The sequence below is a fragment of the Phascolarctos cinereus genome, unplaced genomic scaffold, assembly GCF_003287225.1.
Source record: "Phascolarctos cinereus isolate Bilbo 61053 unplaced genomic scaffold, phaCin_HiC Scaffold_726;HRSCAF=1367, whole genome shotgun sequence".
NCBI classification, from domain to species: domain Eukaryota; kingdom Metazoa; phylum Chordata; class Mammalia; order Diprotodontia; family Phascolarctidae; genus Phascolarctos; species Phascolarctos cinereus.
In genome coordinates, this window is record NW_027556098.1 from 243,709,726 (window position 1) to 243,723,882 (window position 14,157).

Consider the following 14,157-nt stretch of genomic DNA (forward strand, 5'->3'; position numbering starts at 1 on the left):
GGAGGTAGAGAAGTCCTTTTTCTTCATCACCCTCTTTGCTGTAAATTGAGGGACTTGAGTAGTGTTAACACGGATAGAAAAGACCCTTTCTCTCACTTTAACATGACCCTTATTGTATCATTCACTCATACCCAAGAAATACAAGAGGACGCAAGAAGAGACATTCAATGCCAAAGGCTATATAGACTTGAAATGGTAGCTTGAGGTCAAGCAACACACTTGATAATTTTCTGGACACATAATATTTGACATTTCTTTTGTAGACTTGCGTGGAATCATAGTGAATTCAGCCCCATCTATCCATCTGTACATATATAGTACCAAAAAAAAGTACCTGTTTGGGTGGAGTGTGTGTGTATGTGTGTGTTCATCAAAGTGAATGTGTGTATATTCTTTTATCCATAAAGGACTAATCCTAGAGAAGGCCCAATTGTGATGGGAAACAACAAAACTTTTCCAACTGGCTGCCATCTCTTTCTTGACTACTACATTGAAAAGCCGAGTGACCTAGACCGTTGTGGAATTGGAATGTGGGCAGTGGAATGTGGTTTTGGGAGCAGTTGGATGGTAGTAAGGTTGGACTCGGGGAGGAACAAGAGAAGAAGGATGAGAGGAAGAAGGAGGAAGAAAAACATTTGTTACTCTACAGTGATGCCGTACCTCAGATTGATAATGAGCAATATCCACAAAGACTGACTGCCTCAGTTGTTTTCAGATCGTTTGCTTCTCTTGCTCATCTAAAGGCCTTTTTTCCTTGGGTCTGGAACCAAGAGAAGGGGCTAGAGAAGTAGAATATGTTGTGGTGAACACATTAAAGGGATAATAGGATTCACTCTTGTCTTCCTAGCAGATTCTTCCCAATAGCTACTTCATCAAGAGCCAGTCTAGGATTGATTGGGATTATCGAAAGTTAAGGAGGTCTTCACTTGGATGGTATACAATCTGTCCCTCCCTGTGGATACAAAGCAGTGTCTTCATGAGATTCTTCTTGTTTGGTTATAAGACATCTTGTGAGTGTGTCCCTTGCACAAACCATCTCAGAGTAACTCTTTCTTCCTTCTACAGACAAGGCCAATTCTCAAAATAGACAAGGAAGGCAAATATCACATAGGTGACCTCAGACTGACCAAGTTTCCCTGAAATTCCCACCTTGGTGGGTGTCAGGATCTTTCTTCCAGATTGTACTGCTTCTCAGCATTATGGCCATTGTTCCTGGAATACAAGGGAGAACGCATTTCTTTGGATTTGCAAAGAGTGGCATGTCAGAGTTTCGTTTTCAGGGAGATTTCCTATCTGATTCTCTCTGACCACTCCGTCACCTTTCCTCTCATGGGCAATTCCATCCTTGCTGTTCACTTTTGGATTTTGAGGGGGCCCCTTCATTTTCGAATAGGTGAATCTATTTCTCTTCCGCCATCTAGAATTTGACAGTATATCTCTGAGGTTAAATAGTCCTCCACAAAGGGTCACCCAGACCCTCCTATGCTAAATGGAATATTCAGACCAGAAATTTTCCTCACCTGTGTCTTCAGGACACACTCAAGTGTTGACTCTCTTCTTCCCTTGGATGCTAAAGAGAAGACAGGGCTAGAATAGCTTCCCAGTCCCAGTCAGAAGCATTGTGGTGTCATTGATGGAGGGATGACAAGGCTTTGGTGACTTGGGTCATCATCTCGTTCCCTGCTGAGCTCCTTTTCAGGCATATGAATGCTTTTTGTGTAGCTGCCCATAAGTCAGAGGTAATCACCCCCTTTTGGCTGTAAGTTCTTTAACCATTCCCCAATTGATGGACATCCCCTCAATTTCCAAATCTATGCCTCCACAAAAAGAGCTCCTATAAATATTTTTTGTACAAATATGTACTTTTCCCTTTAAAAAAACCTGTTTAGAATATATGGCTCGTTGTAGTATTGCTGGATCTCAAAGGGTGTGATGAGATAAGTTCAGAGCAGTGTTAGCTTATTGCTTTAAAATTCTTTGTTTTGCTTTTCTAGAGAAGAATATGTTCACTTCTTTCTTTAAAAAGATTTCTTTTCAGCTGGAAAGCAGTGAAGCTGCAGAAAAGAAAACATCATAGCTAAGGAAATTACCTCTACAATGGAAAACCTTCCTAATGGTGATTTTACTGTGGAATGTCTCTGGAGAACCAGGTAAACTCATGTATTACTAGTGAGGTTATAGAATGGTAGAATGTAAACTAAACTACAACAAACTATGTGCCAGAATGCTTATCAAGTTACAACCATCACAGGGTGTTCCCCCCATATGTCCCTGTCATCTTTTACTGAAATTACACCCAGTGGAGTGCCTTATATATATATAGTAAAGAAGGGATAATTATATTCTTATAGCATTTGTAGTAGTAGTAGTATTTGGTTACTCCCAAACCCTGGAGATGCCGGAGGTGCCTGGCAAGTTTAGTCAGTCTGAAGAAATTCTAGATTATCAACACAAAAGAATAATACCAAGAATTAAAATTGATCAGTAAGTGGAAAGGAAAAGAAAAATTCTAGAAATATTCCTGTGAATTTGTGTAAGAGGACACACACACACACACACACACACACACACACACACACACACACACATATATACATACACACAGGCAAACGAAAACAAAAAAAGTATCAATTAATTTAGTAGCCTCCCACAGGGAAATATATATGCTCAGAATAAAAAGAGAAATGTTAAATAGTGATGAATGTACAAATCATTAAAGGGGGCATACAGAGGAATAACTGATAAAAAGTTGTCAATATACTATTGATTTCAGTGAATGGAATGTAATATGCCTAATTTATTCAATTATAATATTGGAAGAATTGGAATAGAAATGAAGAATCTTGATGCCCAAGTCAACATTCTCCCCATTTTAAGCACTTATGTTGTTGGTTTTGTTTTTCCAGAGAAATGGAATTAAAAAGACAAGAGCTGGCAACACAAGCAGCCTGGGAATGTAAAGCTGAGAAATTTTTCATCGAAATTAAAGAGATACATGCCATGGTGAGAGGGGGCAATTGATGGGTACTTTCCCCATTTTTTCCACAAACCTTTCCTCAGGGCCTATTTGTGTGAAATCTCAAGAAAACTGGGGAATGTAGTGAGGAGGATGTAGGAAAGGCATCAAAGCAATATTCCCAAATTGGAGGTTGCTGGCAGTTTTGATGGGCATCCCAAAGCTTAAAAACAAATGTTTCTGTGGAGAACCAATGTCTCTCAATTCTTCCTAGAAATTCTGAATTAGGGATGAATTTTATTTTTCAGCCTTATACTGTTAAGGGTGACATGAATTTACTGTTGTTTCCAAAATAAGTATTACTTAAAACAAATCACTCTTCCTAGCTTCCACAATTTGAAACACTAATAAACATCATAAAAATCAACACATCCATTATTGGGGGGGGGTGTTATAAAGTCTATCTCCGATTCATGCCCATACTTTCATCCCGTTTCCCTGTCATACAAAGATATATACAAACATACACACACAAACATGTATACAAACACCTGCATAACAGTTTAGCAAAAGCTCCCAAGATAACTGCATCTGTAGCCCACAGCCTCTCTACCATCAGGAAGGAACCGTATTTCATTGTCTGTTTCCTAGGATGTTTCAATACAATTAATAGAGAATGGCAACCTTTCATGGTTGTTTTCATTTTTATTCATTTTGTTCATAGCTACTGTGCTCCTTACCTCATATTACATTGGTTCATAAAGGATTACCTAGGTTGCTCTGTGTTCTTTGAATTTGTCATTTGGGACACCACTGAATTTTACTCTCCAAAGTTACCAATGGTGACTTTTGGTGCAAATCTAAAGACTTTATCTCTTCTCTTATTCTTATCTTTATCATGTCTTAAGTGTATCTCTTCTCTATTCCTATCTTTCTTGATCTCTCCACAATCTTTGACACCTTTGCTCATCCTATTCTCTTAGACAGGCTTTCCTCTCTGTGTGTTTGTGACACATCTTCCACCTGGGGCTTCTCTTATTCATTTTGTTGTTGTTTTTTTTCAGTCCATCTGAGTCTCGTTCTGTAGGATCTCTATCCAGGCCATGGCCCTCAACATGGGTATGTCCTCCAAGGCATTGTCCTCTTCCTTCTTAACTTCTCTTTCTATAAGGTCTTGCTTGGTAATCCAGTGAGTTCAGTGAATCAGCAGTCCATGTAAACATTCTCTTGCCAAGCCTTGTCCTTTCTACCTATACAACATTTCTGTTATACATCCCCTTTTTTCCACTCTCTGTGTCATCACATTGGTGTAGGACTTCTTTGATTTGTCCCCAGGTGATTGAAAGAGCCTCTCCTTTCCTCAGTTCTCCCTCAGTTTCAATATAGTCTACTGTCACCCACCAAAAAGGTCTTCTGAGAACATCTGTCTGTCCATATTTCTTCCCTTTTCAGTAGTATCCAGAGGCTCCTAAATAACATATAAAATTCTGACTTTGGCTTTTACAGCCCTTCACCAACTGGCCTTTTTCCAACCTTTCTAGTCTTATGATTTGTTCCTATCCAAGTACTCTAAGATGCAGAGACCTGGGTTACTCTCTTGCTGTCCCTCAGACACCAGCCTCTATGTGCCACCTCCACACTTTCTCAGGCTCTGTTCTCTATGTTTGCAAAATTCTCTGTTTTCACCTCTCCTCTTGGCTCTCACATCCCCAAGACTCAAATTCTGCCTTCTGAAAGAGCCCTTTTGTAGTGACCTTTCCTTATTAAAACCCCCATCTCTATCCCCCCAGTTAGTGTCTGTCTTCTGAGATTATTTTCCATTGATGCTCTAAACATCTGTGACATAAAACTTTTGATGTTTTTGTTTTCCAGTTGTTTTCCAATTCTAATGGAACTCTTTGAGGTCAGGAAATTGTGTTTTCGCCCTTCTTTGTGTCTTCACAGTTCAGCACTTTGACTGACACATGATAAATGTTTAATAAATGCTCATTGACTGGACTTAATATCACATTTTATTCACATCTCACAATTGAGGGGTGTTAAATGCACATTATTTGACACAACCTATGTGATAAGTTTTTTTAAAAACAATGTCTAGGGGCAGCTAGGTGGATAGAGCTCTGGCCTTGGAGTCAGGAGAACCCGAGTTCAAATCCGATCTCAGACACTTGACGTTTACTATCTGTGTGACCTTAGGTGACACTTAACCCCAATTGCCTCACCAAAAAGCAAAAAAGAAACAAAACAAAAAACAATGCTTACCTGCAGATAAATCAAAAATAAGTGAATGAAGCTCATGATGGCATCAGTCCAAATCTGTACAAGTCTTGGTGTTGTGTAGATGACAAAAAGCAGCAGCCAGTTATGATGATGGGTAATTCAAAGCAATCAGCTGAATTTGTTAACATTTCTCCATTTCTAAACTGTCTTTAAAGAAAATCATATATGAAGTCACACCATCATCTTGGAAGTCTAAGGGAGCCACCATGGCATCTGGATTCATGTTTTCACCTATGAAGAATGATAGTTTTAAAAACTAAGAAGGTTATGTTTGATTTGTTCTGCAGCTCTCCTCATAAAAGGTCTTATTCTCTCTGGCTTGTATTCTTCAAGTCTGCATTTGATTGATTTCATATAACCTTTGATGTACTTTTTGTAGGATTTTTTTGTGAAACTATTTTCTTGTAGATGATGATTTAATACTGTGTCAACTCCGGTGATTATAGTGGCATCTCTTCCTTCACCGTCAAGACCTTCAGCAGAGGCATTTCCAGTGATGAGTGAATCATCAATGGTACCCTCTGCCCTGCTATCTTCCTCTCCACCTCCTGGCACAGCCAGTTCACGGGATATCCCTGATCTTGTAAATGTCTGAGAGCATCTCATCATAGCTTATGAGGTCCTGGTAGATGATGGTGACTGTGGGGTGATAGTGCTGCAGACGGGCAGCCCAAGTGCTGTGCAATGCAGTCCAAGAGGAGCTTGGTGCGGTAAAGGAGGAGAGGTCAAAAAAGCCAAGTCAGCTGCTCTCCAGCCTCTTAGAGAGGGCACCATATCTCACCATTTTTTTCAGCCAGTCTCTGATCAATAGACATGCACTTTGTTTCCCACCAGGAAAATGTGGTTGTGTGTGTGTGGAACTTATCTCTTGTCTTTGAAGTCATTGGACTATATGTGTCCAGGAGTGGGATCAATGATTCAAAAAGCATGGTCATTTGAACACCTTTTCTTATGTAACCCCAATTATTTTCTCCACAACTCTTAGAGTCTCAGACACTTTTGAGCACAAATGTTAAATAAAATATTAGCAAAGAGATTACAAAAATTTATCACCAGGATAATAAACTCTGACCAGGTAGAATTTGTACCAGGAATGCAGGACTGATTCAATATTAGGAAATCTACCAGCATAAACAACCATATCAATAACAAAACCAACAGAAATCATGTGCTTATCTTAATAGATGCAGAAAAAGCTTTTGACAAAATACAACACACATTCCCATTGAAAACACTGGATAGGAATAAATGGAGTTGTCCTTAAAAAGATAAGTAGCATCTGTCTAAAACCATCAGTAAGCATTATATTTAATGGGAATAAGCTGGAAGCTTTCCCAGTAAGATCAGAGGAGAAAAAAGGATGTCCATTATCACCGTTATTCAATATTGTACTCGAAATGTTAGCTTTAGCAATAAGAGAAGAAAAAGAAATTGAAGGAATTAGAATAGGCAATGAGGAAACAAAACTATCATTCTTTACAGTTGATAGGATGGTATACTCGGAGAACCAACTAAAAAACTACTTGAAATAATTAACAACTTTAGCAAAGTTGCAGGCTATAAAATCAGCCCACATAAATCATCAGCATTTCTATATATTACTAACAAAACCTAGCAGCAAGAGATAAAAAGAGAAATCCCATTTAAAATAACTGTAGACAGAATAAAATATTTGGGAGTCTATCTGCCATGACAATCCCAGAAACTGTATGAACACAATTACAAAACACTTTTCACACAAAGTGAGATCTCAATAATCAGAAAAACATCAGTTGTTCATGGGTATGCCAAGCTAATATAATAAAAATGAGACTTCTACCTAAGTCAGTGCCATACCAATCAGACTACCAAAAATTATTTTATAGGGCTAGAAAAAAATAACAAAATTCATCTGGAAGAATAAAAGGTCAAGAACATCAAGGGAATTAATGAAAATGCAAAGTAAATTGTACCAGATCTAAAACTATATTATAAAGCATCAATCATCAAAATATTTGGTACTGGCTAAGAAATAGTGTGGTGGATCACTGGAACAGGTTAGGCAGACAAGACGAAGTAATCAATGATGACAGTAATTTACCTAGTTGACAAAAACTGCTGGAGAAAACTGGAAAATTAGTATGGCAGAAATTAGGCATAGACCAACATGTTACACCGTATACCAATATAAGATCACAATCGGTACATGATTTAGATAAAAAGGATGATATCATAAGCAGATTAGGAGAGCAAGGAATAGTTTGCCTGTCAGATCTATGGAAAAGGAAAGATTTTATGACCAAGCAAGAGATAGACAACATTATGAAATGTGAAATGGATAATTTTGATTTCATTAAATGTAAGTTTTTGCACAAAGCCAACGCAACCAAGAATAGAAGGAAAGCAGAAAGCTGGGAAACACAGCCACTTTTTTTTACATGCTTTTTACACTTTTTTTATAGCTACTGTTTCTGATAAAGACATAATTTATAAAATATATAAAGAATTGAGTCAAATTTATCAGAATAGAAATCATTCCCCAGTTGATAAATGGACAAAGGATATGAACAGGCAGTTTTCAGATGAATAAATTAAAGCTATCCATAGTCCTATGAAAAAATGCTCTAAGTCACTATTAATTAGAGAAATGTAAATTCAAACAACTCTGAGGTACCACCTCACACTTATCAAGTTGGCTAATATGACAAAAAAGGAAAATGATAAATGATAGAGAAGATGTGGGAGAAATGGAGCACTAATGCATTGATGGTGGAGTTGTGAACTGATCCAAGCATTCTAGAGTGATTTGGAACTATGCCCAAAGAGCTGTCAAACTGTGCATACCCTTTGATCCAGCAATATCACTCTAAGGTCTGTATCTAAAAGAGATCATAAAAAATGGAAAAAAGACCCCAATGTACAAAACTATTTATAGCAGCCCTGTTTGTGGCAAATAATTGGAAATTGAGAGGGATGTCCATCAGTTGGGGAATGGATGAAAAAGTGGTGATTATATGCATATAATGGAATACTATTATGCAATAAGAAATGATCAGCAGGATGCTGTCAGAAAAATCTGCAAAGATTTTCATGAACTGACACTGAGTGAAGTGAGCAGAACCAGGAGAACATTGTGCACAGTAACAGCAACAATGTGAGATGGTCAACTTTGAAAGACTTAGCTCTTCTCAGCAAAACAATACAATGCTCTAAGACAATTCCAAGACTCATGATGGAAAATGATATCCATATCCAGAGAAAGAGCTATGGAGTCTGAGTGCAGATCAAAGCATGATATTTTCACTTTTGGGGTTTTTTTTCCCTTTCTCATGGTTTTTCCCTTTTGTCCTGGTTCTTCTTTCCCGGCATTACTAATATGGAAATATGTTTAATATGATTGTACATGTATAGCCTCTTTCAGATTGCTTGAGGTCTTGGGCAGGGGAGAATTCTGAGAGGGAGAAATGGAAAAAAAATTTTGGAAATCAAAATCTTATAAAAGTGAATGTTGAAAACTATCTTTACATGTAATTGGAAAAAATAAAATACTATTAAACTCAAACAAAATTTTAAAATTAAAAAAAAAGAAAAGGAAAACAATTAGGAAATCCAGTCAATGCACTGAAAACAAATGTTTGAAAGCATTGGCTATATTGCAATGCCTTGTACCACCACCTTACTTTGTAAAAGGTAAAGGAGAGGGGAGTGTGTTCTCTCATCTCCTCATTGGGTCATACTTGCTCTTAAAGTTTGCAAAATTATCTGCAGCAAGCTGCAGAGATTAAAGAAAAATACATGCAGATAGGTCAGTAGGATTTCCATTCTTTGCCTGTTATATTGGGCACTGGCTCCTGTGTGTTTCTTAGGATGTTTACCCTTTACAAAGTTAATAGCCTAAATGCTTCAGAAATGATGACTTTTCTTACTTGGACTATACTCCTTGGATTTGATTCCAATTGAATGTTGCATTTTCATTGTTTCTGCCTTGGAAGAGTTGTTGAATAAATGACTATTATCTCCTTCAGAAATCTTTCCTGGAAGGAAAACAAAATACTTCATCAGAATATATAGTTCAGTGTAGTCTCAGCTTATTAATTTCACAAGTTTGGTTTTGATTTTTTTTTTTACAAATATATTGCCTTCTTCCTTAAAATATTTCTTTTCCACAGGAAAAGAAGGAAACTTCAAAAGAACCAAATAGGACTGAGAATGAAAACATAATTTATGATGCTCCAACTCTGGCATATTTCCGGACAGTCAGGTATACTCATGTCTTTCTTGTGGGATTTCAGAATAGTAGAATCCTTTGGAAATAATGTGGCAGTATCCTGGTCAAGTTTAAAAAAGAAAACTATAACCAACCAGCCTCTCATCCTTTTCTTGGGAATATACCAAATGGAGTGCATTATTCATACAGTAAAAAAGAAAGGTTATATTCATAGAACATCTCTAGTCGTATTCTTTTGTGACTCCAAGAAGCTGGAGATGCCTGAAATGCCTGACAAGTTGAGACTGAGTGAAGAAATTCTAGATGATCAATAAAAAAGAATAATATTGGGAATTAAAATTGATCAGTAGGAAAAAAAAGGAAAATTTTAGAAACACCTCTATGAATTAATGTATGCATAAAAAAATTGAACCAGGATAAAAAAAAGTACACAGTAATTTAGTAACCACCCACAAAGTCTCAAGTGTGCTTCAAATTAAAAGAGAAATGTCATACAAATAGTGAGAAATGGACAAAATGTTAAAGAGGCCACACCAGACAATAACTGATAAGAAGTTGCCAACATTAAGAAAAAAAGTTGTCACTACTACATAGATTTCAATGAATGGAATATGTTATGCCTAATTCACTCAACTATGTAAGTGGAAGAATTGGGTTAGAAGCCAAGATTCTTGATACTGAAGTCAGTAACTCTCCTCACTTAAAACACATACATCGTGCTGTTGGTTTTGTATTTCCAGAGAAAATGCATTCAAAAAACTAGAGCTAGAAAGAAGGACAACCTGGGAAGAAAAAGCCTGAAGTTGATCAGTGAATTGAAAGAGATGTGTGCCATGGTGAGAGAGTCTAATTTATGAGTCCTTTATCCATTTGTATTCCACAAGGATTGTGTGCAATGTCCGGAAAATTGGAGGATGTAGTGAGGAGGATGTTGGAAAGGCCTCAAAGCAATGCCTCCAGCTTTGGGGATTCTGGCAGTTTTGGTGGGCATCCTAAAACATAAAAACAAATGTTTCTGCACGTGAGCAATGCCTTTCCCCTAATTCTAGGAATTTTGAATTAGGGAAGAATTTTTTTCAGCATGGTAATGTGATTCTTTGCAAGTGGCAATAATAATTTATGTTCACTGTTTTTCCAAAATTACTGTTGTTTGAAAGAAATCACTCTTAGCGTCATCACTTTGAAACACAATAAAAATCATGAATGTTACCACACCAATGCTTTTTTTGGGGGGGAGGGGAATGACTCATAAAGTTTATTGATATATTATGTATTTATAAGTTGGTCATTCCCAGATGCATGCCCACACTTTCACCATTGAGGAGTTGCCTGTAATACAAAGATATATACATACATGCAAACATGTAATACATGCATATATGAGTGTGTGTGTACATAATAGATATACTTTATAAATCAACTGTTTAGCAAAGCCTGGCAACATAACTTCATCTGACAGAATATACAGCATTCTACATCTTTTGCCCAAAGCCTCACTAACAAGTGGAGAACTAGGATTTTTCAATACAATTAATAGGAGAATGGTGATCTTTCATGGTTGCTTTCATTTACATTAATTTTAGTTATAACTAATATCTCCCTTAACTCATTCTGCATCAATTCATAAAGGATTACCTAGATTGCTCTGCATTCTTTGAATTTGTCATTTCAGACACCACTGAAGTTTACTCTCCTGAGTTACCAAGGATGACTTCTGGTGCTAATCTAAAGGCTTTATCTCAAATCTTCTCTGTCTTGATCTCTCCACAACTTTTGACACCATTGATCATCCTGTTCTCTTGGATAGGCTTTCCTCTCTGTTTTTGTGACACTGCTCCCACCTGGGGCTTCTCCTTTTTGTTTTGTCGGTCCATCAGAGTCTCCTTTGTAGGGTCTGTATCCAAGCCATGCCACTCAACATGGCTTTGTCCACTAAAGCATGGTTCTCTTCCTTCTTAACTTCTCCCTCGATATTATCTTGCTTGGCAATCATATGAGCTCCCATGAGTTAAATGGATCATCACTCCATGTAAATGATCTTTTACCATGCCCTGTCATTTCTACCCTCACAACATTTCTCTTATATAATCTCCTTTTCTGTGCCCCCTTGGTCATCACATTGATTCAAGCCCTCTTCACCATGTCCCCAGGTGATTGTAAGAGACTCTCCCTTCTTTGTTCTCCCTCCACTACAATCCATTCTACCCTCACCTGCCACGGTAATATTCTGATAACATAGATCTGACAATATTTCTTCCCTAGTCAATAAAATTCAGAGAATCCTGGATTACATATCCAATTCTGTTGTTGGCTTTTAATGTCCTTTACCCTCTTTTCCAACCTGTCCAATCTTCTTCTGTTTTCTCTCCTCTAAGTACTGTTAAAATCCAGAGACCCAGGAGCTTTTTCCTCTTCATCAGACACCACGCTCCATGTCCCAACTCCATGCTTTCTCAATGTCTTGTTCCCTCGATCTGGAATGTTCTCTGCACCTCCACTTCCTGGCTTTCACATCCTCTACTTTCTGAAAGAACCCTTTGGTAGCAACCCTTCCCCATTCATACCCCATGCCCGTAATCTCTGGGTGATGCGTTTCTTTTGACATTATTTTCCACTTATGCTTGATGCATATATTATATATAATTTTTGATGTGGTGTTTTCCAATTGAATATGAATTACTTGAAGGCTGGGAATGATGTTGTTACCTTCCTTTATATCCCCAGAGTTTAATACATTGGCTGATAATTTCTTCATAAATGCTTCTTGAGTGTCTCAACATCATATAACTTATATCCACATCCTGCTATTTGTTCATCTCATCTCTAAACTATGGGCATCTATTATGTTTCCCCTCCAGGAAAAATGGATATATGTAAGGAACCTTCCTCTTGTCTTTGATGTCCTTAGAGTATATATTATCTGTAGGAGGATCAATGATTCAAAAAGCATGGTCTTTTCATTGACTTTTCTTTTCTAATTCTGAAGTGTTCTCCACAACTGTGAGATGCTTTTTTGCTCCTCCAGTAACATAAATAATTAGCCTATCTTCCCCCAACTCTCTCAGAATGTCTGTTTGCATATTTATATATCATTTTTGTCAATTTGGTCTGGATGATTTATGTTATAGTATACTTTTTCATAGGGATGTTGGTGGTCTTTAGTTTTTCTTTGGAAAATCATGGGTTAATATTATAACTGGACAATTATCTATTAAGTCAAGAAGGATGACCTTAAAGACCAAACAAAGTCCTACCAGTTTGTAATAAATTTTTATGCATCTTCACTACTAAAATTGGTAACTGAGAGAATGAGTGCAAAGGCTTCCCGTCTGAGAAGTTTTCTTCTTGTAAGCTATATTGATTCTGTTTGCATCATCATAATGTAATGCAGTTAAAATGTTAAAATTATCTTTTTTCTTTTGTGATGGCCCTGTCCTTTTGTTCAGTGTATGAATTTCCTCAAAAACTACATCACAGAAACATCCTTCTGTTTTACATGATGTTTGATTATTCCTTTCTTATATGAAGTCTAGTTATCATGCCAGAATTTATTCTGTTAAATTATGTATGATGCTATTTGAAACCTGCTTTGCATCTAACTGCTTTGCAGTTTTTCCTGTAGTTTGTAGCTAGGACAAGAAATTCTTCTCTCATCCTTTTGTGTTTAGGTCATTTGAATAATTTCCGGGTTCACTTGCTTCTAAGGTCTTGTTTATCCAGCCTGTTCCTCTCATCTGCCTTTTTCCTTTTCCTTGTTTAAATAGAACCAAAGAGTTTTGATGAGGACTGCTTTATAACATAGTCTGCTATGTGGTAACAGTGAGCCCTTTCCCCTTGTTTTCCAACATTTTCCAATCTTTTAAACTGTCTAGTCTTGTGGATTTTTTTTTTCAGTCTTTGTAGTTCTTTTCCTCTCTACCACTTTTGACACAGGGGAGTTCCCCTTCTCCTTATAGATTCTCTCCTCCACTACCCTTCATGATAATGCTCTCTCCTGGTTCCCCTCTACCCAGTTGTACACTTTTCATTTCTCTATGTTGGATCACCTTCCATCCTGCCACTCAATAAGATTGGGTGTCCTCTTGCCTTCTGCCCCCTGTAATCTCTGTCTACTCCCTCTTTCTTCCTGATCTCATCAGTTCCCTGTGGGTGAATGGTCATCTCTCTGCAGAAGACTCCTAAATATATATCTCCAAGCACAATCTGTTTCTTGAGTTCCAGACCAAATTAATCAATCAATCAATCAACATGCATCTCATGCTCAACACATCTAAATTATTTTCCTCTGAAACCTGTGACTCCACTGAACTTTGCTCCTCCTGTTAAGGACACTGCTTCTGTTCAGTCACCTAGATCTCTGTGCTCAGCATCATCTCTGATTCTTCACTTTCCCCCACTTATACCTTTCAATCACCATTTCTCTTGTTGAATGATTTTTCAGTGATGTCCAAGTCTTCTGGACCTCATTTTGGGTTTTCTTGGCAGAGATCCTGGAGTGGTTTGCCATTTCCTTCTCCAGCTTGTTTAACAGGTGAGGAAATTGAGGCAAACAGGGTTAAGTGACTTGTCCCAGGGTCACACAGCTGATAAATGTCTGAAGCTGCCTTTGGACTCAGGAAGATGAGTCTTCCTAGCACAGTTATTAACTCTTGTCACGTCTGCCTGTGTACCATCTCTTACATTTGCTCCTTTTTCTCTACTCATGGGAACACTA

The 14,157-nt window shown here is 37.5% G+C and overlaps 1 protein-coding gene and 1 pseudogene across 12 annotated transcripts in view; one reads left to right on the top strand and one right to left on the bottom strand.

Annotated features, from left to right (window-relative positions):
• Nucleotides 1-1,970: 1,970 nt before the first annotated feature.
• On the bottom strand, nt 1,971-6,497 carry LOC110203967 (translationally-controlled tumor protein homolog; annotated as a pseudogene). The gene is made up of 2 exons (XR_013483054.1): nt 5,219-6,497; nt 1,971-2,054 (listed from the first exon to the last, which is right to left on the bottom strand). The product of XR_013483054.1 is annotated as a translationally-controlled tumor protein homolog (transcript).
• LOC110203966 (uncharacterized) overlaps nt 2,000-14,157 on the top strand; it is a 66,050-nt gene continuing 53,892 nt past the window's right edge. For 9 of the 11 annotated variants that reach the window (XM_078147038.1, XM_078147043.1, XM_078147047.1 and 6 more), the window contains exons 1-2: nt 2,000-2,150; nt 2,907-3,003. In XM_078147038.1, the coding sequence (XP_078003164.1) occupies nt 2,098-2,150; nt 2,907-3,003 (150 nt within the window). In that variant the 5' untranslated portion in view covers nt 2,000-2,097. Of the gene's footprint in view, nt 2,151-2,906; nt 3,004-4,020; nt 4,076-9,384; nt 9,477-10,183; nt 10,280-14,157 lie in introns of those variants that run through there. The other 2 variants (XM_078147046.1, XM_078147045.1) reach the window with 2 other exon arrangements.